This window comes from Hemibagrus wyckioides, linkage group LG27 (assembly GCF_019097595.1).
Source record: "Hemibagrus wyckioides isolate EC202008001 linkage group LG27, SWU_Hwy_1.0, whole genome shotgun sequence".
Taxonomy (NCBI): domain Eukaryota; kingdom Metazoa; phylum Chordata; class Actinopteri; order Siluriformes; family Bagridae; genus Hemibagrus; species Hemibagrus wyckioides.
Window position 1 is genome coordinate 12,351,909 of NC_080736.1, and position 26,006 is coordinate 12,377,914.

The 26,006-nt window shown below is 42.0% G+C and overlaps 1 protein-coding gene across 1 annotated transcript in view; it reads left to right on the forward strand.

Annotated features, from left to right (window-relative positions):
• galns (galactosamine (N-acetyl)-6-sulfatase) overlaps positions 1-26,006 on the forward strand; it is a 37,654-nt gene that overhangs the window by 1,979 nt on the left and 9,669 nt on the right. The window contains exons 2-12 of the mRNA XM_058382100.1: positions 666-789; positions 2,996-3,070; positions 3,951-4,053; positions 5,385-5,528; positions 6,758-6,824; positions 7,829-7,956; positions 10,312-10,451; positions 10,569-10,672; positions 14,772-14,908; positions 15,215-15,317; positions 20,968-21,089. Of these exons, the coding sequence (XP_058238083.1) occupies positions 666-789; positions 2,996-3,070; positions 3,951-4,053; positions 5,385-5,528; positions 6,758-6,824; positions 7,829-7,956; positions 10,312-10,451; positions 10,569-10,672; positions 14,772-14,908; positions 15,215-15,317; positions 20,968-21,089 (1,247 nt within the window). The remainder of the gene's footprint in view (positions 1-665; positions 790-2,995; positions 3,071-3,950; positions 4,054-5,384; positions 5,529-6,757; positions 6,825-7,828; positions 7,957-10,311; positions 10,452-10,568; positions 10,673-14,771; positions 14,909-15,214; positions 15,318-20,967; positions 21,090-26,006) is intronic.

Here is a 26,006-nt window from a genome sequence, read left to right on the forward strand (position 1 = left end):
TGCAGTTTGAAATGTGTGCAAAACCAGCAATTGAGTAAATGTACGAAAAATGGAAGAAACTGTTGCACAGTCTGTTTGTAAGGGCCTGAATGCTTCGGTACCTCTTTCCAGATAGCAGGAGGGTGAAGAGTGTGTGTGAGGGGTGTGTGGGGTCATCCACAATGCTGTTGGCTTTGTGGATGCATTGTGTGGTGTAAACGCACGTGATAGAGGGGAGAGAGACTCCAATGATCTTCTCAGCTGTCCTCACTATCTTGCGATCCAAGATGGTTGCAATTCCCAAACTGGGCATCTGCTCAGGATGCTCTTGATGGTTCCTCTGTAGAACATGGTCAGGATGGGGGGAGGGAGATGGGCTTTCCTACTACAGATTTCATAGGAAGTAAAGACGCTGCTGGGCTTTCTTACTGATGGAGCTGTTGTTGAGCAAACAGGTGAAGTTCTTTGCCAGATGAACACCAAGGATTTTGGTGCTCTTGACGATCTCCACGGAGGATCTGTCAATGTTCATTGGAGAATGGTCACTCTGTGCTCTCAACCATGTCTTTAAAAAGTCACCAAATCTAAGCTATTTGACAACAATGGTTATATCGATTGATAGGCTAATTAAAAACTTTGCTTCTCTTTGAAATCTCTGTCTTCCCCTCCATGATCTTCTCTTTCAGATGGGATGGGGTGATCTAGGCGTATTTGGTGAGCCCTCTAAAGAAACTCCACATCTGGATAAGATGGCCGCTCAGGGGATGCTGTTCCCCAACTTCTACGCTGCAAATCCACTCTGTTCTCCATGTATGTATTTTCATGTGCTGTGCTTGTCTTTTACATTTCTCATGGGATCCAGATCGAGCCTCAAGAAAAAAAAACAACCCTAGAAATCTGCACAGCTGGAATTGACATGTTTCCATTGTACATCTTTAACCTGCTTACTGAAGGATTAGAGTTCATGTTACATGCATTGCAATATGGATATATGACAGTATAGTATATTAATAGGTGCTTTGTAAGTTATTAGTAAGTTCTAAAATGAGTGATCACTTAAGATGGACATCTAAAATTGCCATAACCTCTAAAAATACATAGACATCAACATGACCAGTGCAGAAATGAAGACAACACACAAAGTAATTCGGGTATATTACATATTCATACTAATACATAATGCAAACCAAAACTGTTTTCTGTTTAGCTTGAAAATAAACAATATTAATATAACCCTTTAGCTTGATTCAGAATTAGATCAGATTCATTATTTATTCATTTCTTTCCCCTCTGATATCAGATGCAGTTTTCTACTGGATATCAGATCGGTGCAGTCTCTATTCATTTACATTAGAGCATCGATTTGCACGGCTCTCTCGGTGTTGGAGCTGGTGGACATTAAAGAAAAACCAGTTAAACCAGATGATGTGTGTTTTGCAGAGGACAAGTCCTGTTTATTGTGTAACACATATTCCCAGCTCATGCGTGCTGTATAAGTGCATTCATTCATGTCAACAAATTACAGGGTGAAGAGGCGAAGAAGGTACAGGAGTTTAAGTAGTCCAGAGTAATGGAGAGTGTGGGAAAGAGGTAAAGAAGCAAGTGCAGGCAGGTTGGAATGGGTGGAGAAAGATGTCGGGAGTTCTGTGTGATAGAAAAATATCAAGAAGAATCAAGGGAAAGGTGTACAAGACAGTGGTGAGACCGGTCATGCTGTATGGTTTAGAGGCAGTGTCACTGAGGAAGAGGCAGGAGTCAGAGATGGAGGTAGCAGAGCTGAAGATGTTGAGGAGTGACACTGTTGGACATTATTAGGAACGAGTACATCAGAGGAACAGTTCATGTTGGATGTTTGGGGGTCAAAGTTAGGGAGGACAGATTAAGATGGTTTGGACATGTCCAGAGGAGGGAGAGTGAGTATATTGGTAGGAGGCAAAGAGGAAGGTTGAAGAGGAGGTATATGGATGTAATAAATGAGGATATGAAGCTAGTGGGTGCAAGTGTTGAGGATGCAGAAGATAGGGATAGGTGGAGAGAGATGATTCGCTGTGGCGACCCCTGAAGGGAAAAGCCAAAAGAAGAAGATGATTAATGTCGACAAATAGTGGAGGTATCAAGACCTTGATCTCTGGCGGTATAGCGTTATTTCTCTTAGAACTTTAAACACAAAATCCTTAATAATAGAATAACTTTGTAAGTTTGTTATCATTCCATGTGTTAAACCTGTTAACTACTTTTACAGATTTTTTGTGTGGAATATTATTAGGCTGAAAAACAGGAGTAAAGGGTTTCTTTTAAATATATGATTTAGCTGCTAATTTTATAGATTTAGTATCCCAGAGATTTTTTTTTTTGTGTTTGAATTGGTCAGTTTAATACACACTCCTGAATGAGAACTCCAGGCAGAGAGAGAGAGAGAGAGAGAGAGGCAGGAAGACAGAACTCATTATGATAATATGGTTAATGCTCCCTCTATTGAAATGTGCAAATGGCCCATAATTTGGGAATTTGAAAGAACCTTTAATGCACAAGATGTACCATTAACCCATTTTCAGTGGTAATTAATATTTAAGCAAATAAGGTGTAATCGATTGTTAATCCGGACAGTGTGAGATGAGGGCGCCTGGAGGACATCTCCTGCTCTCTACCTGGTGATCTGCATTAGTGGCGTGGAAACAGCCTTCTGCCTCCGAGCCTTAATTAAAATGTTAATCACGTAGTAGATAAGAAGAAGGCCGGCTAATCACAATATGCAGGACGAGGACATATTAAGGATGTCTTCAGTTTTGTCTTTCTCTTCGAAAACGAGGCGTGCATGTTGATTGTGTGAATTTTAAACCTGTAGCTGAATTTCCCTGGAGGAAAATCTTACCTTTTTTTCTTTTTAACACTTTATTTGGTGTAGCAGGCAAGTCTCGGTAGTAATATATTTCCTTCATGCTTGAGATGCTTTTGATGATTGATGGCACATTTCACACATTCTCACCGAAACGTCTCTCATTCCTGAATTCTCCAGCCAGAGCCGCGTTGCTCACCGGCCGTCTTCCAATCAGGAACGGATTCTACACCACCAACGCGCATGCCAGGAACGGTATGACCTACATCATCACCTACTATCTTCACGTATATAGAATAAAACATAACAGCTGTATTGGAATAATTCCAGATGGTTGATTAATTTGAAATATCAGAAACATCCAGAAATCCTTTATACATCTTATACCACAGCGATCTGCTTTTGTTGCATTATTGATCATGCTGTTTGTTAATATTTTGATGTTATCACCTATGTTATAACAGCTGTAAACAGGCTCTCACTCTGAGCTGTCTCTTTTATATCTCTAAGAAGAGCTTGTCATGTTACCTTCTGACCTGAAGACTCACTGGGTCAGAAAACTTCAAGTTTAACCTAGAGTTATTCTGTTTATCGGTCATTTCTGCCACAAAGGATCAGAATAAGTGCATTAATAGAAACATGAGATTTGTTTTCCAGCTTAGTGTATTGTCAGAAAATTTATTAACACCATCTGACTAGTCAGAACTGAACATTTGACAATACTGTGGTATAATCAATCCCTTCAGAGGTTTTTTGTGATAGTTAAGACCAAAAATGCTTTTCATTTTGTAGAAAACTTCTTGAATTGCTGAAATTTCCAAGCACAGCATTCTTCTTTCAAACTCCTAGCAGAAAACACATATGTAATTACTTTTTTGTGAACGCTGTATTCATGTCGAAAGCACATGACTTGACGAGGACTTTAACCAAATGTGTGTTGTGAAGATGTCACATGACATGTCTTGGCTCAAATCTGTAGAACTCTGTATTAATTTTTAAAAAATTGCAAGCTACTCTTAATCTCATTAATTTCTAGTCATGGAATCCTGGAAGGACTGTGAATGTCCATTTATTGAATCCTGGACAAATGAATGAATGTCCATCTACTGAGTCTTGCATCTCGTACCTCACACAGCTTATACACCCCAAGAGGTCGTGGGAGGAATTACCAAAGATGAGATCCTCTTGCCTCAGGTCTTAAAAAAACAAGGCTATATCAGCAAGATTGTTGGCAAGTGGTGAGTTTCTCCGTTTATTGTCTTTTCTTTCCAGAGAATGTCACAAGCTCTGCTGTTCCACCTCTACAGAATTCATCATCCTTTATTTCCGTCTACTTCTGTTTTTGCATTGTCTCTTTCTGCGTTTCCATTGTCACGCTCTAAACTGCTCAGAAAGCTGCACTTGGCTACGTTGAGAGAGGCTGATTTCACTGGCTCTGGCTCTTGCTGTGGTGCCTCCACCACTAGTTGATAGTCATTATGTTTGAGATGTCCGGGCATCTGTCCACGGTTCTGTCCGGGATTTTTGTGAGCAAAATAGAGCCGTCGGAATTTCATATGTCCGTACAGGGTCAAGGTCAAATGTCTTATGATATTCTTCAGTCGCTTCCTTCCTGTTTGAAACACTGTACATTTCAAGCGTACAAATTAGTAACCAGTGCGACTAGACGTTTTGGCGGCAGAGGCATCCGCATCAATGCCGTTGGCGTGGAGTTCTAGTTTTTAATGAGCTCCTTATGTGCTCATATGAAAGAAAAAAATACACATGTAACAGTAAGACTGTAAAAATAACAGTGCCTTTACAAGTACTAGCTGTTGGTCAATAAGCAGCCTAGATTGCTAGCTAGATTAGTGTTATTATTAGAAATTAAGATTAAATAAAGATTGGTTTAAATCTGTTTGTCTTCGCTGGAACTTTGGAGGTAGAAAATTAAGAGAGGTGGAGCTTCTTGTATGACATGACAGCCTTACTTTACCAGCATACAGGCCAACCACATAAAGGTTTATGTCCTAAAAATAGCCATGTTGTTATTGTTAGTAACATTGCAGTATTGACAGTGGAATATTTTCAGTTCAACAAGACCAGATTTCTTTTTGTTTGCCAGGAGGTCTTTTAACTTTGCAAGTACTTTGCTATGTCCAAAAAGCACCAGCAACAGCAATGTTTTTAAAAGTGGCTGCAAGGTGGGTGTAATCCTCTAGGATACTGAAAAATTCATATTATATTCATATATAAAATGGTGAGGGGAAAAATTAATCACTCAGTGACAGAAGGGAAAATCATGGCCACTTTACCCTTTTACCAAACAGTGAAGTCCAGAAACATGAAACGCTGGGACAGGCCAAGAGCTAGAGCCCTAAAACTGGCAGTGTTTATATTCATATATGTTCATGTGTGTATATTCGTGTATAGATATTCCCCTGCTTGTATTTCTGTCTCTTAATTTTTTTTTATTATTATATGCCAATTGCATATTTACTACTTTTCTTCTTTATATCACTGGCACTGATTTTGCATGAAGAGTAATTCCTTGTCCATCTTATAACTTGTAATCTGTATCTGCCACCAGGCACCTGGGACACAGCGAGCAGCACCTGCCTCTGGAGCATGGTTTTGACCAGTTCTTCGGTTCTCCACACTGTCATTTTGGACCCTATAATGATAGTGTCTGTCCCAACATCCCTGTCTATAACAACTCCCAAATGATTGGAAGGTATGTATCAGCCTCACCTGCCTCTGCAGTCATGTCTGAAAATGTCTACCTAGAGACAATAACCTCTGTTTTCTCCCAGAATTTCTTGGCTACCACCCTGGATAAATTAATCGTTTATTTTTATTTTTTTTTTCCTTTTGGCTTGTGTGGATGCCAGCTGTGTTCGGATCCCCCATTATCTGTCTGTTTGTTCTCCCAAACCAGCCATATGTGCATTCAGGGTCATTGCTTCTAGCAAGTGTGCCGCTTTTGTGCTTAGCAGTGGGTTTAATGAGCGTAGCGTACCCGAGCTCGGCCAGACGCGTACACACACAAACACGCGAACGTACACACACCCTGGAGACGGCAGGTTGCTTCGGCGGTGTGTTAGGACACCTGGAACAGCCAGAGCATGAGAACTGGCGAGGCAGCAACACGCATCCGCTCACACTCATAACACAGCCCGAGCTCTACAGAGACTCACTGTGTGCCTCGCTAAATTCAGTTCTTAATCACTCTTTGGAAAAACACTCTTCAGCAAGCTGCTGTTTAGAAGACAACCTCAGTGTTGTGTGAAATGTACTCGAAAGTACGCTCCTTCATGAGAGCAAAGTGCGGAACTAACCAAGGCTGTGTTCCAATACCGTTCATTCACAACCTTGTTGACTTCCCCTTTGATGAATACCATCTTACAGACTATTACAGTGCTTTATTAGCACAGCTGAAGTCTGTTAGATGACCGTTTGGAAGCCTGAGGGATCAAGTCAACGTAATTGTTTATTTAACTTTATGAGCAGAAATCACCCAGAAGGCATTGCAAACAGATGTGGTTTCCTTTTCAAAACACTAAAAAAAAGTGCATAAAGCTGTTAATGCCTGTTTGTTCAAACAGGAGGAACTGCATGCTTATATTTCACACATATAGCATTTGATTGCTGATTAAACCGGGTTTTATGTAGCCGACTACTCCATCTGTACCTGAGTGCTGATCCACTTATTCTCCAATTAATATTCTCCTAGCTAGTTAACAAGAAGCCGAATTAACACCCTTGCTAGTAGGCAATCCAATATAAGTGTGCGCGTGGTTCAGAGTAGAAAGAAAACATGCATTTGTCTATTGAGAAGCTGAGGTACAACCTGCTCCGTCTATCGTACTGCAGCATGTGTGACTTTGATTAAAGTTACTATATGAAGGTCAACCAGGTCAGGTTAAAACATTAATAGGACACGTGGCTTATTGTGTTTTGCAGGTATTATGAGGAATTTCAGATCAACAGGAAAACTGGGGAATCGGACCTCACACAGCACTTTTTACAGGTGAGTTTTATGGTTCCTACATCCATGCTGAAATGTTTCAGTGCCAAGTTCATCCAAGTTTTTTTTTCTTCTTTTTTTGTTCCTAGAAGAGGTGGGTCTGTAGCCATTTTTGAACATAGTGACAGATTCCGATGTCTGGATTAAAGTTAGAGGTTTATTCCACCACTCGGGGACAGTCAGTCGGTCTGAAAATTCTGGAAAGGCATGTCATGCCCCACTGCGTCGGCATGACCAGGCATCAGTCAGTAACTGATCAAACTAAGAGTTCTCCTGAGTGGCACCAGTAGTTTTTAACTGCAAGTTTATTCATGGAATAAATAAGCTACCAAGGGTATACACCATAACATTATGATCACTGAGAGGTGACGTGAATAACGCTGATTATCTCCTCATCATGGCACCTGTTAATGGGTGGGATATATTAGGCAGCAAGTGAACATTTTATCCTCAAAGTTGATGTGTTAGAAGCAGGAAAAATGGGCAAGCGTAAGGATTTGAGCGAGTTTGACGAGGGCCAAATTGTGATGGCTAGACGACTGGATCAGAGCATCTCCAAAACTGCAGCTCTTGTGGGGTGTTTCCGGTCTGCAGTGGCCAGTATCTATCAAAAGTGGTCTAAGGAAGGAACAGTGGTGAACCGGTGACAGGGTCATGGGCGGCCAAGGCTCATTCAAGGCCCGTGGGGAGTGAAGGCTGGCCAGTGTGATCCGATCCAACAGATGAGCTACTGTTGGTAAAAACTCAAATTGCTGAAGAAGTTAATGCTGGTTCTGATAGAAAGGTGTCAGAATACACAGTGCATGATGGGTCAGGGCTGCTTGTGGCAGCAAAAGGGTGACCAACACAATATTAAGCAGGTGGTCATAATGTTATGCCTGATTGGTGTATATACAGTATAATTGCCACGGTTGAGCAATTGAACAATTTACATTGTTGGGTATTTTTTCCCTGCATACTGTAGTGCTGGTTCTTTGCTCTGATGCTCCTCTCATGTTTGATTACAGGAAGCTCTGGACTTCATCTCAAACCAAAACACAGCCCATCAGCCTTTTTTCCTCTACTGGGCCCCAGATGCCACACACGATCCAGTTTATGCTTCTAAGCAATTCCTGGGTCGGAGTCAGCGGGGACGGTAAGATCCAGATTGTATTTAATTATCGGTGCTCATATGTCAAATACTAGTAAAATACTATGGAGACTTAAACCAACCAGCCATAACATTAAAACCACTGACAGGTGAAGTGAATAACATTTATTATCTTGTTAAAACGCCACCTGTCAAGAGGTGGGATATATTAGGCAGCAAGTGAACAGTTCTTGAAGCTGACGTGTTAGAAGCAGGAAAAATGGGTAAGTGTAAAGATCTGAGTGACTTTGACAGATTGTGATGTTTAGATGACTGAGTAAGAGCCTCTCTAAACATCAGGTCTTGTGGGGTCCCTGTGTGTAGTTGTTAAAAGTGGTTTAAGGAAGGACAATCTGTGAACTTCTGATGAGGCCATGGGGAGCAAAGGCTAGCCTGTCTGGCTACTGTAACACAAGTTGCTGAAAAAGTTCATGATGTCTCAGGTAGAAATGAGTCAGAACACACAGTGCATCACAGTATCTGCAGACCAGTCAGAGTGCTCATGCTGACCCCTGTCCACCACCGAAAGCACCTACAGTGGGCATGTGAAAACTGTACATGGAACAATGGAAGAAGGTGACCTGGTCTGATAAATCATGACATCATGTGGACGGCCAGGTGGATGTTTATCGCTTACCTGGGGTGCCAGGATTCACTATGGAAAGAAGAAGGGAATCTGGCAGAGGCAGTGTGATGTTCTTGGGCAATGTTTTACTGGAACAATTCATGTGGATGTCACCTTGAAGAAGAAGAAGAACTGAGGGCAAGAAGCCTTTCTTATTGCCACACATACATTACAGCACAGTGGAATTCTTTTCTTCACGTATCCCAACTGAGGAAATTGGGGTCAGAGCACAGGGACAACTATGATACAGTGCCCCTGGAGCAAGGGAGGGTTAAGGGCCTTTCTCACTTGCCCAACAGTGAAGCTTGGTGGTACTGGGGCTTGAATATTCTACCTATATGATGAGAAGAAACCAGGTGCTTTGTTCTTTGCAGTGCCCGACTTCATTGCTAGTGCCTTATGGGTGCTGTAATCCATTACTAGATGAGGTTTTCTAGCAGGTAAGACATTTGATGTCTTACAGAGGGAAGTAACACATCCTGTGCTCTATTATAGCCACTCTGTTATGGAGTGTGTGTTTGTGCATGGTGCAATGATGGATCTATTTTTGAATGGGAGAAGAGGTTAAAGGGGAGATTCCCTTGGTTCATGGCAACATTAAACTGTCAGTAAGGCCTGGATTGATTGACGCATATTGTTCATCATCAGTCCCTGTGTCCAGCAGTGTATGAGTCAGTTTTCTACTGGTTTAGTAGTAGAAGAGCTCTCATTTGGGTCAGCTACATTACCATCAGGCTGGCGGGGATTTGCCACAGTGGTTGCTTTATGGGTCTCCGAATAGTAGGAACTGCTTCACACATCTGAGTAGTTTTACCCTAGACACAGAAGCACCGGCAAACTGTATATTACACTGAACACAGCAGGGTGTCTGTAGGAGAATATAGGAGTGTTACTGCACTGTACAGGTCCAGCAGTATCTGAACCTGCTTAACCCTCCATGCCTTTATAGCTTATAAAATATGCTGACAGAAGGTGCTTCTATAAATATATCACAAAATAATTAGACTCGAACAACTAAATTGTTGGGTGAAATAGATAAAACTAAGGTAATATAACTAACAGGGGAAAGGTGACTGAGAACTAAACTTTAGTGCATATTTCTGGTGAGAGCAACAGCTTCTGAAGTCGTAACAAGGAGCCAGAACTCTTTCTATGCTCATGAAGGTGATTTATATCCTGCCTTGTCTTAAATGCGTGAGAGGAATAGATAGCAGTCACCCAGGTCCACTATATAAAATCACACTTAATTTCATACTTCAGGAAATGCAGGAGGATGAACCTAGGTACTGTTTCCCAATCAAGTGAATACCCCTAGTTTTCCAATGTAAATTAAAATTGCTCAATTAAATGTTGATTTTAAGCGGCCCAGTGGTAAGAGTGAAGGAAAGCGAATGCATTGCCGGGGTCGTCTGTGATCGTTTAGTATTCCTCATGATATCTCAGACCTTGCTAAGCAGCCGTTCTCTCAGAATGCTAAATGAGGTGTGTGTTGAGGGCAGAGAGAAGCGTGAGCTGCTTTAGTCCCAATTCCTTCTCCTGTTTTAGAAAGTGTCCTTATTAAGAATGATGCTTTTATTCCCTCTATCGTCATTGTCGCATTGATTTATTGATGGGGTTTTTTTTTGTTTGTTTCAAATGCCATTTTGGACAGTTGATGTGGAATTTTTTATGCATTCTCATGGCTTCAGTGTCGGTCTATGTAAGAGTACTGAGATGTTTGATGCTGTGTCTTGTAGCTATGGTGATGCTGTGATGGAGCTGGACAACAGTGTGGGGAAGATTTTGGCTCAGCTGGTTAAACTGGGCATCGACAAGAACACGTTTGTGTTCTTTACTTCTGATAACGGCGCTGCAGTGATGTCTGGACCAGGGCAAAGTGAGGAGCTGTAAAACTCAACACTGTACCTCTGTGTTGCTCTCTCTGTTTTTTTAATCTAGCCTCTCTCATGGCTTGTTCAGTATGCCTGTGCTTGTTTCCTTTCTGTGTTTTCAGGTGGCAGTAACGGACCATTCCTGTGCGGAAAGGAGACAACTTTTGAGGGAGGAATGAGGGAGCCTGCTATTGCTTGGTGGCCTGGACGAATCCCAGCAGGCACGGTGCGAATTAGAGCATGCTTATTTCGATTTCTCTATTGGTAGACAGCACTAAAACTGTATTTGGCTCACCTGAAATTCATCGGGTTCTTTGCTGTGCAAGTTGCATCGATGTTCCAGATATTATTATTTATAAGCCTGGAGTTGGTTCCACCTGCACCATATTCTCTGGTGTCGTTCCGATCTTAATTTTTCCTCACAAATAAAACCCATGGCTCAAGGTCATGGTATGGTGAATAGTAAATGAAGTGTAAAGACACCAGTATGTCCTATAATCTAGTTGCTCCAGCATTGATGTGGCTGGGTAGCTAATTTCAGAAAGCTTGTGCGAGATGTGTTCATGATCTCTGTACAAGTACAGAAAATTAACTTGGCTAGTCAGACGTGTAATTCAGCTCGCTACCTCTGAATAATAATGTAGTAGAGATGGGAGTGTGGAACGAAATACGCCGCAGACGTCAGATATCAGAATGTGCAAAGGGTCACTGTTTACAGCTTCATTTAGCCATACACTTCACCAAAAAAATCTGATGTTTTATTAAGCACTAATAACCTTTCAGATAAGGTAAAAAACTGTAGAAGTCGTTTCAAAACTACGGTGATGAATTAGGGCCTATGGCTTCTATCCAGTGGGGAAGAAATGGATAAATATGTTTATTTATTCAGCACTTAGTGAATGCTTTTGGCTTTAATCCTCTAACCAATCCTTCTCAATTGTTTTGACTGTTGAATCAGTGTTAATGGCCTCATCAGGTATTGTAATTCAATCCCTCTTCTCAAAGGAACGCACCAGAATCTCCTGCCTTTTTGACAAAGATACAAAAAAGCAAGGTTTTTTTTTCCGTTTGTGCGTGCATCTGTTTCTCAACATAACTTCTGAGACTGTCTGTGCTCTCTCTCTCTCTCTCTCTCTCTCTCTCTCTCTCTCGGCTGAGAGCAAGCCTCTCTTTACTGATCCGCTAAAGCTGCACGTTCTGCAAATGACTTTTAATTGTATTATGGGCGGCTGCGAGACAGCACTGAGGCGCAGGGTGGGGATTTTTGGAGGATCTGGAATGGCGAGGTGTCTGCGGGCCGCGTTAAGCTCTGCCCCCGGCTCGTATCTGACGGGTGTGCAGGACTCTGATAGCGCAGAGAGGGATTGGGAACGTCTTAAGCGGCTAATCTGTTTGTGTGTTTGCCGAGGTTGGATTGAGCTGTAATGAGGGCTTCTATATCTGAATATGCCAGGCGTGCGGGATAAAGGACAGGCAGGGGAAGAGGAGGAGGGGTGAGTGGGTCGGTGTGTGTATGTGTGTCTGGGAGCATGTGGAAGCCTAGAAGTTGGCAGCAGAGGGAAGTTTTGTTCGTGTGGGTGCCAGGTGTTCAGGGAGTGATAGAGTGGCGGAGGAGAGGAGCGGTGGAGCGGAGGGCAGTGCCAGGGCAAGCAGGTGTTCCACGCTGTTAAAATTTGCCCGCCAGCTGCAGAGTAAACCTGACCCAGCTTTCAGATTCTGGCTCTGCTTCCTCATATGGGACACACTGATACCGGCACTGCTTCTGCAGCTTGGACATCCTACAAACATAGTGCCATAAAGCTGCATATTATATAATGAGCAGAAAGGAGCGAGTGTCATTGTCGAATGGGTCATTTTGTATAAATAGTAAGCTATTATGGTGAAACATTAAATTGTACTGAATGTAGCTGGTACGATTGTGCCTTATTATTGTTGTTGTTGTTGTTGTTGTTGTTGTTGTTGTTGTTGTTGTTGTTGTTGTTGTTGTTATTATTATTATTATTATTATTATTATTATTATTATTATTATTATCTATAAAGTTAAAGTTAAAACGTTAAGGTCACTATACTCGGCTGTTCACTGTGAAAGCCACAAAGCCACTGGGTGTAAAGGACTATTTTTTTTATTATTTTTATTTTATTTTATTATTTATAAACTACCAGCTAGCTTGATATCTGACTATCGATAATTACCTTCTCCAAGATTATTTCCTCTGTATAAGGCTATACAGCTAGCTAGAAATAACAACTTTTAAAGCTGGTTGCGAGTCTCTGTTTAGATAACATACATGACAGCCTCAGGCTAGAGTAAAATAAGTGAACACACACACACACAAATTTCATATTATTACAACCTGGAACTGACATAGACCTATTTGGGATTATATGTCATGAATTTATACAAAATAACCTGCAATATTGAAGCAGGAGGAAATCTGTATAGTCTCGACATTTTTTTTTTTTTTACAAATCAAAAGAATTTTTACTTTTTAATAAAAGTTATGATTGTGCAAGTATTCGTCCCATTAGAATGGAGTTCACCTGTGTGTATTCGACTGTAACATGAGCTCCATACAAATACCCCCAGACCCCGTGGGTCACATCAACATACTGGCCCCTTTATTTTATTGCTTCTAAAGGTTTTATAATCGAAACACCCTGTGTGTGCATGTCCAATGCGTTTTCAGCATCATGCTCGACCCAAAATGCTTAATGATTTCCAGACGTGGCAGGCTTCACTTCTGCATGCCAGCAGAAGACCGAGTTGGCTCAGGATGTGATGGAATGGGTTGGCAGAGGAACACCGGCCAGCTCAGCATTCCCACATATGGACAGGGAGGATGCAGGGATGCGAGGAGGAGGAGGAGGGCTGAGCCGCTGTCAGCCCCAAAGCTGCCATCCCCATCGCTTAGGCTTGCTTTATCAGCTGAGCCCCAGAGCTGGAGTGAATTAGACAGGGATAGCAGGTCTGTCTCCTCAGATAACTTCCACCAGGATTTAGCCAAGACATATGCATACCCAGTTGAGAATAAAGCAGAGACGCTGCAATAAAAGAGGAGTGTGGGGGGGGGCAGAGTTTAAATGGGAGATAAAGAAATGTGTCTTCTTTTTTTCCTCCTTCTGTTCTTTCTTTCTTTATTTCTGTATTTCTTTCAACAATGTATTTCTTTCCCCATTGAGAGCTGGATAAGATCCACTGGTGGTAGTAGGTAGTCAACTTTATTAATTGTCTTCTTTGATTTCTCCTTTTCCTGTGTGTGTGTGTGTGTGTGTGTGTGTGTGTGTGTGGATAATGGAATGTGCCAGGCCGTCTCCGGCTGAGAAGGTGGCGGATGGAGAGAATGGAGAATTCACAGAGGCTGAGGCTGGTTTTGTGTGTGTGTGTGTGTGTGTGTGTGTGTGTGTGTGTGTGTGCACTCACAGCACAGCCAGCTGCTTGGGGTTGATAGCACTATCTGATTGTGAGCGTGCCGTCTCCCTCAAAGGGCCGCTCAGGAGAGAATGGAATAGAAGATCAAGGATGACAGCGAAAAAATGGCATTTTATCGGAAAATAGTTCAAAGTTTATAAATAAAATAAAGCTTTATTTTGTGCCGCAACTGGCGAAAGGAGATAAAACTGCAGCTCCAACGTGTCCCATCTCCCCCTTTTCTCTCTTTCTCGTCCTCCCTCCCTCATTCCCTCACACCCGGCCTCTTCAGTCCTCATTTACAGAGCTGTTTGTGTGGTGTATAATAACGCTGAGCCTGAGATTAGAGAGGACTGGAGAAGCGCATCATCAGGGCCCCGTGGACGGACTCCTTTTGTGCTTCCCTGTCGGGCTTCATGGAGAGTGTGTGTGTTGTGTGTGTGCGTGTATGTAGTGTTGTGATGTAGCTCGTATGATCAGGAGTCACCAGGTTCGTCCTCTCATCCCCTACGGTGATCAAGCTTTCTAAAGGCCATGAGAAAGTGTTTGCCAAAAAAAGCAGCACTATTTTCCATCACTTGTTGCATCACAGCAAGAGCTTGCAAAAACACAAACTGAGTCAAATAATATCATTTGATGAGTCTATGATGATTATATACTGTATACACAACAACAACAGCTTTATAACTAGTGTAGTAAATAACAGAACCGACGTGTTATTACAGTGTGAGTGAAGGTTTTAAGAATATTGCTGGCTGATTCCAGTGTAAAATAAATCAAGACTGCAGAACTTTACTGTGTAGGAACTGAACTATATTCAGTGCTGCTAATATTTGATGAGTATGCATTTAACTCCTGTTTCTCATCATTTCTGTGTGTCTATCTTTCTCTATTCTGTGTTGTCTTATCTCTCTAGGTGAGCTATCAGTTGGGCACCGTGATGGATCTCTTCACTACCAGCCTCGCTCTAGCCAGCCTTAATGCTCCTGATGACCGGATCATCGATGGCCTGGATCTGAGTTCCTCCTTCTTTAACAATTCAGTAATAGAAAGGTGTGAACACATATACACACACACACACACACACACACACACACGCACACACAACATGTGGGGATCAGTATATACTGATACACCCACAGATTTTTAACAACTGTAGCCCCTGGAAAAGAGAGGTGCAGACAGACAGAGAGAGTGACAGAGGCAGAAAGAGAGGGAGAGACCACCACAGTGGATAAGGTGTTCTGCTGAGCGCGTAATGGGATAAGGCTGAGGGGCACTGTTAGTTGGCAGTGCCCGAGCATGGGGCGACTTATCACTGCTGTCCAGCATTCACCAATCCTATTTCACACTCAACAGGCCCGTTTTCTATTACCGTGGCAATGAGATGATGGCAGTGCGGGTCGGGCTGTACAAGGCGCATTATTGGACGTGGACCAACTCGTGGGAGGAGTTTAAAAAGGTCAGAACTAATGATGTGCACTTTTTCCTTTTTTTTCTTTCCATTCTACTGTCATAACCTAACCCTAAAAAATTCTATACGTGTGTGTGTGTGACTTGATTGAAGCAAACTTTAAAAAGCAATGATTTTTTATTTTTTTTTAATAACTAAACAGTTTTAGTGCTCTCTAGAACCTCTCTAGAACCTTCTCTGATCTTAAAGGAAACATTTCCATATTAACATTTACATTTACCTAAACCTTTTTCACAGCTGAGTGAACACGCACTTCTGGGGAAACAATATATGACTAGTTAGTTGTGTTGTAGAAAAAAGTAGCAGAGTTGATTAAGCTCAATTCAGGGCATAATTGTGGAACGGACGCCCGAGACCCAGAAACAAACAAGCAAGATCCGAAGCAGTTGCACATGCATGGCAGTATTAAGGTTTCGAAACAATTTAAAAAATAACAAATTGCTCATTTAATGTGGTCATCACACTTCAGTGAGCATGAATCGTTTGTTGCCCCAGCTCCATCCTTCATACTACAAGCTTGATGTAGTGATAAAAAGAAAAGAAAGAGAGATGGCGAGATAAAAACACACACTCTTTCTCTTCTTCCTTGAATGACACTCAACATGTAGACCCCAGAACCAGCTCTGGCCCAGGGCTTTTCTTCCCTGAGTTTGTTTTATGCCCCATCGGCTGCTTAAATTGCCCTCTCCTGGAGGGCCACTGAATCAATAGGCACCTCCTTTATCAGCTCATGTGAACTGGAGTGGAACTTCACAAATAATGGCGGCTGATTGCCTGTGAGCTGTCTTATCGATTGTTCGAGTGGCCGAGGGACACTTGGAGAGGAGTCCTTGTAGTTAATATGGGGTTTTTTTTTTCTTTTTTTTTGAGGGGGAGGATTTGTGTGTGTGGGGGGGGGTGTCTAGAAGATGTCTGCCTTCAGAAGAATTCAGCCTTGCCCTTTGACCCCTCAATCGTGTCTCACCCGTCGCCGCTGTAATTCCAAGAAGCTGAAGCACTGCTGAAATTGATTTGGATGATTTCGGATTACATGACTATAAGGATTCTCTAAAACAACCAGGTTTTCCCTGCTGGTTTCTTTGCACTTAAATGTGGTTGAAATGATGGCTTAATAGTATCATTCATGCGGGTGCATTCCTCTCGAAGACCCATGAGGGTCACTGAAGTGCGAAATGAGAAATTTCACAGAGTAAGTGCTCTGCATCCGATGCTCCTTCCTGTCAGAAATCATAGGGGTGAAAAATGAAATATGAAAATGGTTTATTGTGGTTCCACTGGCGCGAGGCCAGAGGCCAGCTAGAAAGATTGTTGGGTCATATGTACTGTGTAAGGACTGTAAGATGAATTTTTGCTCTCTATACAGTGGCATTTCTTTACTTGTGTTGACTGTAAGCAAAGGAACTTGATTATTTTTTATTTCTTTTTGCATATTAAGTTATACAAATATTATATATCACCCTTTTCATCATATTTCTATCTACTCTAGCATTAAACAACTCCTTACAGTACATAGTAAAAGAAATATTAATAATTTGTTGGTTTTCTTCCTTGTTTGTTTGGTCATTGATTTTTTTATTTCATCTTTGACTTCCACAGTATATGGATTTACACTGATCAGGCATAACATTATGACCACCTGCCTAATATTGTGTTGGTCCCCCTTTTGCCGCCAAAACAGCCCTGACCGGTCATGCACTGTGTATTCTGACACCTTTCTATCAGAACCAGCATTAACTTCTTCAGCAGTTTGAGCAACAGTAGCTTGTCTGTTGGATCGGATCACACGGGCCAGCCTTCGCTCCCCACGTGCATCAATGAGCCTTGGCCGGCCATGACTCTGTTGCCGGTTCACCACTGTTCCTTCCTTGGACCAATTTTGATAGATACTGACCACTGCAGACTGGGAACACTCCACAAGAGCTGCAGTTTTGGAGATGCTCTGATCCAGTTGTCTAGCCATCACAATTTGGCCCTTTGTCAAACTTGCTCAAATCCTTGCCCATTTTTCCTGCTTCTAACACATCAACTTTGAGGACAAAATGTTCACTTGTTGCCTAATATATCCCACCCACTAACAGGTGCCATGATGAGGAGATAATCAGTGTTATTCACGTCACCACTCAGTGATCATAATGTTTTGCCTGATTGGTGTATACAGTAATTCTCTTTAATCCCACAGAATTTATGGCAGCTCTAGGAGTGCTACTGTCTTTTATACACTATATAACCAACTTTTGATGTTCTCCTGACCATCACACCCATAGGTGGACCTTCTCTAAACTGTTGCCACAAAGTTTAAAGCACACAGTTGAACAGAATGCATTATAATGCATTAAGATCTCTCCTTGTGCACAAAGCAAGCTTCATGAAGACGTGGTTCATAGTGTAGAGGAACTGGAAGAACCCTGACCTTCACCTCACTGAACACCTTCTGTGTGCCTTCTTGCCCAACATTAGTATCTTCTCTCACTAATGCTCTCGTGGCTGAATGGGAGATTCTCACAACCACCCTTCTCAATTCTAGTGGAAAACCTCTCCAGAAAAAGTAGAGATTATTAAAACAGCAACAAAAAAAATAGGGGCTAAATCTATAATGGGTAATAAAAGGTAATATAAGCATGAGTGATTACAGCAGTCTTTTAAGATTATTACTTGTCACACTGTACAGGATGATCCCAATAAAATGCTGTAATTCTGTCACAGACTGTATGGTAATGTGTTCTCTATGTCGGGGAAAATTCCCATGTTCTGATATCATCAATCAGTGCAATCTGGTTTTGTGCAGAAAATTAGCTTGCATAAACAAATCTTCAAAAAAGGCATTAAGCATGTATTTGCTGTCCTGCGAGTTGCACATTGTTCTATAGTGTCTTCCTATTGGTGGCTTTTAGATGACCATCTGAACATAAAAGCAGTCACGCTCAAAGATTTTAATAAAAATATTTCTGACAGTGTCAGGACCGTCAGTTGTCTTTGGTTGCAGTGGCGGTAAATTGGCTGCCGTTAGCTCTTCACGTTCTACCGTCTAAAACCACACATGCTCGAAACATGTGATGAATGAATTCTCTGTGTGAATGCTGTACTGTATAAACCTGGTTCTAAGGATGCAAAATATCTACATGCTCAGAGCAGTGAAATGTCAGGGCCAGGATTGAGAAAGAATGTTGCAGTACTGTAGTATTTTAGAGTCCATGTTTAGTGTATTATGACTAAATAGATCTGCAGATAAATGTGTGTGTGTGTGTGTCCCTCTTCCATGCATAGGCTTTGCCCCAGTATTCTCCTCCATACACCAAAATTGAGAACACACTTCTTACCTCCTGCTCCTTCTTACACACACACACACACACACACACTGCAGTCTCACCAGTGTCTTGTTGAAAAGGGACCTCAATAGCTTCAGGCAGTGAGGCTACAGTAAAGAACAGGAAACAAAAACACACACATTTCCATACAGCAGGCCTGTTCACTGATTGTTCTGAAGCCTCCTTGTAGGCTGAGGGTTATTGATGTTTCCACTGCATCTCTCCATCCATCATGTCTCTTAATTGAATTTCTGCTGAAGAGTGTGTCATAAGGGTCAGTCAATATACCTTATGCTTTCAATATGTTGGTATGATGCTATATATATATATATATATATATAAATATAGATCTGAATATCAAGTAGTAAAAATATGCATCCATAATAATAGATGAAAGAAAAAAACTACTAAAGTTTATGTAATGGGGTTTAGTGTCAGCGTGTTCTTTGAGAAACTGGAGCAAAAGATAAGGAAGAATAGAAATTGGGTGTTTATATGCCATGTTGCGAATACCAGAACATCTTTGTTTTGCATTTCTAACATTTCACAGACCTTCTCCAGAGTGTCTTAGAGAAGAGCTTTGTAGTCTCAGCCTAAAACAGATCCTCATGCTAGTTCACTAAGGTCAAAGAATCAGAATATCATCAAACTCTGCATACTGATGCAGGTCTTCACTGTACCTTTAGGGATGCTGGGATTTTTGATGAGCAAAGGCTAATTTGTTTTCCTCTTGTCTACAAGCTATGGGTGCCACAGAGTCTAGTTTTTCTTCTGTGAGAGGATATTTTAATGAATGTCAGGAAAACTTTGCGAAATATGTTAAAATGTTCTGCAAAAATACATGCTAATGAATGGCCACAAATCAGTCCTAGCTGTTTATACACAGACACAATGTTTTTAATTTTGCTCTTCTTTTTCTTTTTTTTTTTACATTATAATGGATATGAAATGAAGCAATCAAGATATGACTGATTGATAAGTGTAGACTTTTAGCTTTAATTCAAGGGGTTTTAACCAAAATATTGCTTTAACCATTTTGAAGCTTTTTTTTTTTTTTTTTTTTTAACATAGTCCCATGAAACTATTTTCGCAGGCTCACAATTAATTCCCAAAACAAGCATAGCTATAAATATAAAGATTATTTTTAATACTTGGATGCAAATCCTTTGCAGTCTGAAGTCTGGATCCCTGGAGCTGAGTGTTCCTCCCTTGAGACACTTTGCCAGAGCTTTACTTGACTGCAGCTGAATTCACTTGCTGCTTGTTTGTAGCTCTTTCTCTTTTCAGTTTTGTGTCTGTGAGTGAAAAGCGAGCTCAGTTGGTTTTGCGGTCAATTGAATGACTCGGGCATTTCAAGAACATTTCATTTCTTTGCCCTAAGAAGCTATGTACTATGTTGTGAAGTCCTATTAGGTTTTTTGTTCTCCAAAATGCGACTGAATCTAAGCAGAAATTATAGCTCCTATATGTTTCCTCTTACTTCTATAAGCAGTCACATCAATAAACACCAGTAACCCACTTCCGGTGTTAGCCGTACCGTATGTCAGTGCCATAACACTGCCGCCACCGTGTTTGACAGATGATATGATACATGCATTGGATCATGAGCTCTTCCTTTCCTTCTACATACTCTTCTCGTCCCATCATTCTGCTACAAGTTCATCTTGGTGTCATCTATCCAAAGAATCTTGTGCAGGATCAAACTCTATTCTGGGCTTTCTGTTCTTGACTGGTTTGCATTTTGAGATAAACCCCCTGTATTTACATTCATGAAGTCTCCTCTTGATTGTAGACTTTCACAGTGATACTCCTACCTCCTTCCTTGACTCCGAAGTGGTTTTTCTTCACCAAGGAAAGAATTCTGCAATCATCCACTTTAGCCTTCTGTAATCTTCAGGGCTTGCGGTGTTGCCGAGCTCACCAGTGCATTCCTCCATCTTTAAAAATGTACCAATTTGGCCACACCTAATGTTTCTGCTATCTCTGAAAGATCTGTTTTGTTTTATTTTCAGTCTATTGGTAGACGGCTTTGGACCTCATATTGATCGTTTCTGTCAGTCAGCTACCAAATGTAAATTCAAGCTTCTGAACCAACACCATACCTTATTTCTCCCTTTAATTTGTCATGAAATAATAAGGAAACAGGCCACCCCATGCTGAAAGTCTACACTTCGATATTGATTGCTTTATTTGAAAAAACGTTGTAGTGGTGTACTGAGACAAAATTATGAAAATCGTGTCACTGCCTGAATGACCTGTAAATGTGTATGTTTTTTTTTCCCCTTTTCTGACTGTTAGATATAAAATCTTGTCCATGCTTGTGTTTCCCACAGGGTATAAACTTTTGTCCTGGCCAGGAGGTTCCAGGGGTCACCAATCACATCCAGCAGGAGCACACCATGCAGCCTCTCATCTTCCATCTAGGGCGAGACCCAGGAGAGACACACCCAATCAGGTATGGCTGGAGTAAGTCTGTCAGCATGAGTAAGGCCTGATTTGTACATCTGCATATCTCACATGGGTCACATTGGTATGTGCCTTTATACTTGTGCACATAATGTGAAGATACCCACTAGGAGGCAGAAAAAAAAGTTTTACTGGACATGTCACTGAAACATGTAGTCCATATTGAATAGTGTAGAAGTGAAATCGTGGATACAATAACACTGAGGAGTAGATTTCTTTGGCTGTACTTGCACAGTATTTAACAGAAACCATATGCAGTGCTGCCTTGCCTCTCACTGACAATAGAGTATAGCATTAGCACTCAGTGATTGTCTCTCAATGTGATACACACATGGACATACCACCGCTCACACCGTTTTCCATGCTTACAAACCCTGTACTGCTTTGTGCAGTTCAGACACTCAGACCAGTGGTGTCCAGTCTTATCCAAAAAGGGCCAGTGTGGGTACAGACTTTTATCCCAACCAAGCAGGAGCCAAACCTGAGTCTACTGAAAGCCAAGATCTACTGATTTAACAGGTGGAATCAGTTCTGGCTCTGTTCTGCTTGACTGAAATGAACACCTATGAAATGAACACTGCGGATAAGACTGGACACCTTGTTTTACTGGCTTCATTGAACAGAACATGAACTAAATATGATCAATTTCACCACTTCTGATTTACACTAAAACTCTGTGATGAAAGTTCTGAACTCTTTACAGGTCAGTGATTCAGCACTCTGATCTTGTCTGTACAAATGAAATAATGGATGTGTTTCTGATCATATGGTACAATGGTGTTGTACAACTGGTAATGGATATAATTAGGACATTGACCCAGGTAGATTTTTAAGGATTTTTTTAAGCTCATGATGACCAGTTTTCAGTCCCTTTTAAATTCCGGAGGGACGTCTTATTGCAGTCGTCTTCTTTATTGAAGCCAGCAATGGTATTGTCCCAAAGATTGTGTCTAATCTCAATTATAAGTCACTTTGTACAAAAGCATTTGGTATGTGCCAGTGTAACCCCCGCGGGTCCTACTCGCACCCGCTCCGATTGGGTCTTGAACCCTGGTCTTTGGCATGGGAGGCAGGCGCGCTAACAAGGAGGCTAAAGACTGCAGCCACTGGCGTGCCTCTTGAGATCAGGGGACTGAGGTTTTCCTGCACAGCACCTACCGCTGGCCTCCGTTACACTCATCCCCCTAAACCTCACTCCCATCTGGGTCACGGCACCAATGTAACCCAGAGGGTCCTTCTCACACCAGCTCCGAGCTGGTCTCGAACCCGGGTCTCTGGCATGGGAGGCAGGCGCACGGAGGCTAAAAATTGCAGCCACTAGTGTCAGTCGCTAGTGTGCCTCTTGAGATCAGGGGAGTGAGGTTTACCTGCATGGCACCTACTGCTGGCCTCTGTTACACCAGCTGGCTGGCTGTGTGTGTGTGTGTGTGTGTTGGGATTTTGGAGGTTTGGAAGCTGTACATTTAGTTGAATGCAAACTGCCCAGTCATTTTTATTGACTTTTGATATGAAAAAGAAGTACACACAATCTCTGCGGCAAATTTTTAGAAATCTTGTCTGCATGGTGATGATGGGTTGTTTTTTTGTGGGATTTCAAAAATTAAAATAAAATTACAGTAGCACTTGTTGAAATGGTATTATTTTAGATTCATTTAAATGAGGATAATTTATTCCGTAGTGGAATTTTTAAAACCTAATGTAGACACTGGCCTTCAGCTCGGAGGACATCTTTCAGCATCTTATCTAAGCCGTCCTGACAGAAACAGCGATGGAGGTCTTCGGTATCATCCCCGCTCTCTCTCTCTGACTTGTTTGTCTGCCTCGGCTCAGTGCCGCCTGCTGAATGGAGAGGAGGAGGAGGAGGAGGAGGAGGAGGAGGAGGAGAAGTGCGAGTCTGAATCTGTCCGATCGATACTGATCCAGATTGATCTGCACGCTCCGAGGGAGGCTGATTAAACGGCTCTTTTCGTGATTGCAAACAGCACCTTAAAAGATCATTATCTGCATGTGCACAAGCTGCTGGATAAAATTCGAAGACAGATTGTCGAGGTGGCGCTGCAAGCCGGAAGGAGGCACTGATTAATGGACACTCCTGTGGTCACGGGCTTGTAAAAAAAAAAAAAAAAAAACAAGGCTGCAGAAACATGAGTGGAGAATGCTAAGTGGTTTTCAAATAAAAGAGGGAGTTATAGTAATAATTATGGTATGTCATATAAATAAATAAATAAATAAATCAGCAACAGCTTTGGCTGTGATGTGGAGGAGAGAGCAGGAGGTTTTGCCCTCGACCTCCCACCCCAGATCTGTGTGTGTGTGTGTGTGTGTGTGTGTGTGTGTGTGTGTGGACAGCGCCTGCTCCAGCTACCTTTATTTGCCTTTATTTGCTTGTTGTCAGTTGTATTAGCCTTTTGGCCCTCAGGCTATTGAAATCCCCACGGCCTGCCTCTCTTTCTGTCTGTCTCACTCACTTCATCTCTCTCTCTCTCTCTCTCTCTCTCTCTCTGACACACACACATACACACATCTTTTTTTTTTTGTTCCTCTGTCCTCTTCTGCTCTCTTTCTCATTCTTCAACCTAGAACTCTCCTTTTATCTAGTAAAGGAATCTCATATCCACAACACTCTCTCTCTCTTGCTCTCTCTTTTAACCATCGTCTTTTCTCTCTTTCTCCTCCTCTTCGTCCTCCTTCCCTCTTTCTTTCTTTACTACCCCCCTACTCAACCCCCTCTCCCTCGATTTCTGCTCTCTCTCTCTCTCGCTCTCTCAAAGCAAGATGGAATAATTAAACATTAATGTTGTTTTTGATCTCTCCATCCTTTTTTGCTCCATTGGACTCGAGTAAGGGGGAGAAAAGAGATTCTCTGAAGAAATCAATAGCTGTGTGGAACGCTGTAGAATTTATATGGCTTTCAGAAGGTGTTCGTGCTGTGTCACAGTTTAACCCTTGCCTTTCTTGTTGGGGTGTGTGTGTGTGTGTGTGTCTGTGTGTGTCTGTGTGTGTTGGAAGTGCCTGTGTGCTGCTTTTGACTTTCTCTCTCCCCCACCTTCTCGCCACACTCTGTGTTCATTAATCTCAGTCTTTACTTAAAGAGCCACTTAAGATGATGTAGAGCCTGACTGAACACACCCACCTCCAATCGTTTCCAACACAACACAACACAACACACACCAACACAACACAACACACACCAACACAATTTAACACAGCTCACAATTTAATGCAAGACATTCAAACACAGCTCTGACAAGCGCTATTCAGTACAGACCAACACAGTTTAACACACATGACTCAACACAGCTCAGACTGATGTAGTGCAACACAGAGCTGAGCAACACCATTCAAAACTTCAGTGCATCAACACAACTGGACACAGCGTGGATCGACAGTTACACAACAATATAACACATTACATCTTAACACAACTATTAACATCTTAACACAATCCATTTATTACAGCACAACACGAAAATATAACACCTCGACACACAGCATACTAAAGATAATAACATTCACTGCACATCACACAACATCCTGACAAAGTTCAACTCTACACAACATCAACACAGTTCAACACTGCACACCATCAACACAGTTCAACACTACACACCATCAACACAGTTCAACACTGCACACCATCAACACAGTTCAACACTACACACCATCAACACAGTTCAACACTGCACACCATCAACACAGTTCAACACTACACACCATCAACACAGTTCAACACTGCACACCATCAACACAGTTCAACACTGCACACCATCAACACAGTTCAACACTGCACACCATCAACACAGTTCAACACTGCACACCATCAACACAGTTCAACACTACACACCATCAACACAGTTCAACACTGCACACCATCAACACAGTTCAACACTACACACCATCAACACAGTTCAACACTGCACACCATCAACACAGTTCAACACTGCACACCATCAACACAGTTCAACACTACACACCATCAACACAGTTCAACACTACACACCATCAACACAGTTCAACACTACACACCATCAACACAGTTCAACACTACACACCATCAACACAGTTCAACACTACACACCATCAACACAGTTCAACACTACACAGTTCAACACTGCACACCATCAACACAGTTCAACACTACACACCATCAACACAGTTCAACACTACACACCATCAACACAGTTCAACACTGCACACCATCAACACAGTTCAACACTGCACACCATCAACACAGTTCAACACTACACACCATCAACACAGTTCAACACTACACACCATCAACACAGTTCAACACTACACACCATCAACACAGTTCAACACTACACACCATCAACACAGTTCAACACTGCACACCATCAACACAGTTCAACACTGCACACCAACACTGCACACCATCAACACTACACAACATCAACACAGTTCAACACTACACACCATCAACACAGTTCAACACTACACACCATCAACACAGTTCAACACTACACACCATCAACACAGTTCAACACTGCACACCATCAACACAGTTCAACACTGCACACCATCAACACAGTTCAACACTGCACACCATCAACACAGTTCAACACTACACACCATCAACACAGTTCAACACTACACACCATCAACACAGTTCAACACTACACACCATCAACACAGTTCAACACTGCACACCAACACTGCACACCATCAACACAGTTCAACACTGCACACCATCAACACAGTTCAACACTGCACACCAACACTGCACACCATCAACACTACACATCAACACAGTTCAACACTGCACACCATCAACACTACACAACATCAACACAGTTCAACACTGCACAACATCAACACAGTTCAACACTACACACCATCAACACTGCACAACATCAACACAGTTCAACACTGCACACCATCAACACAG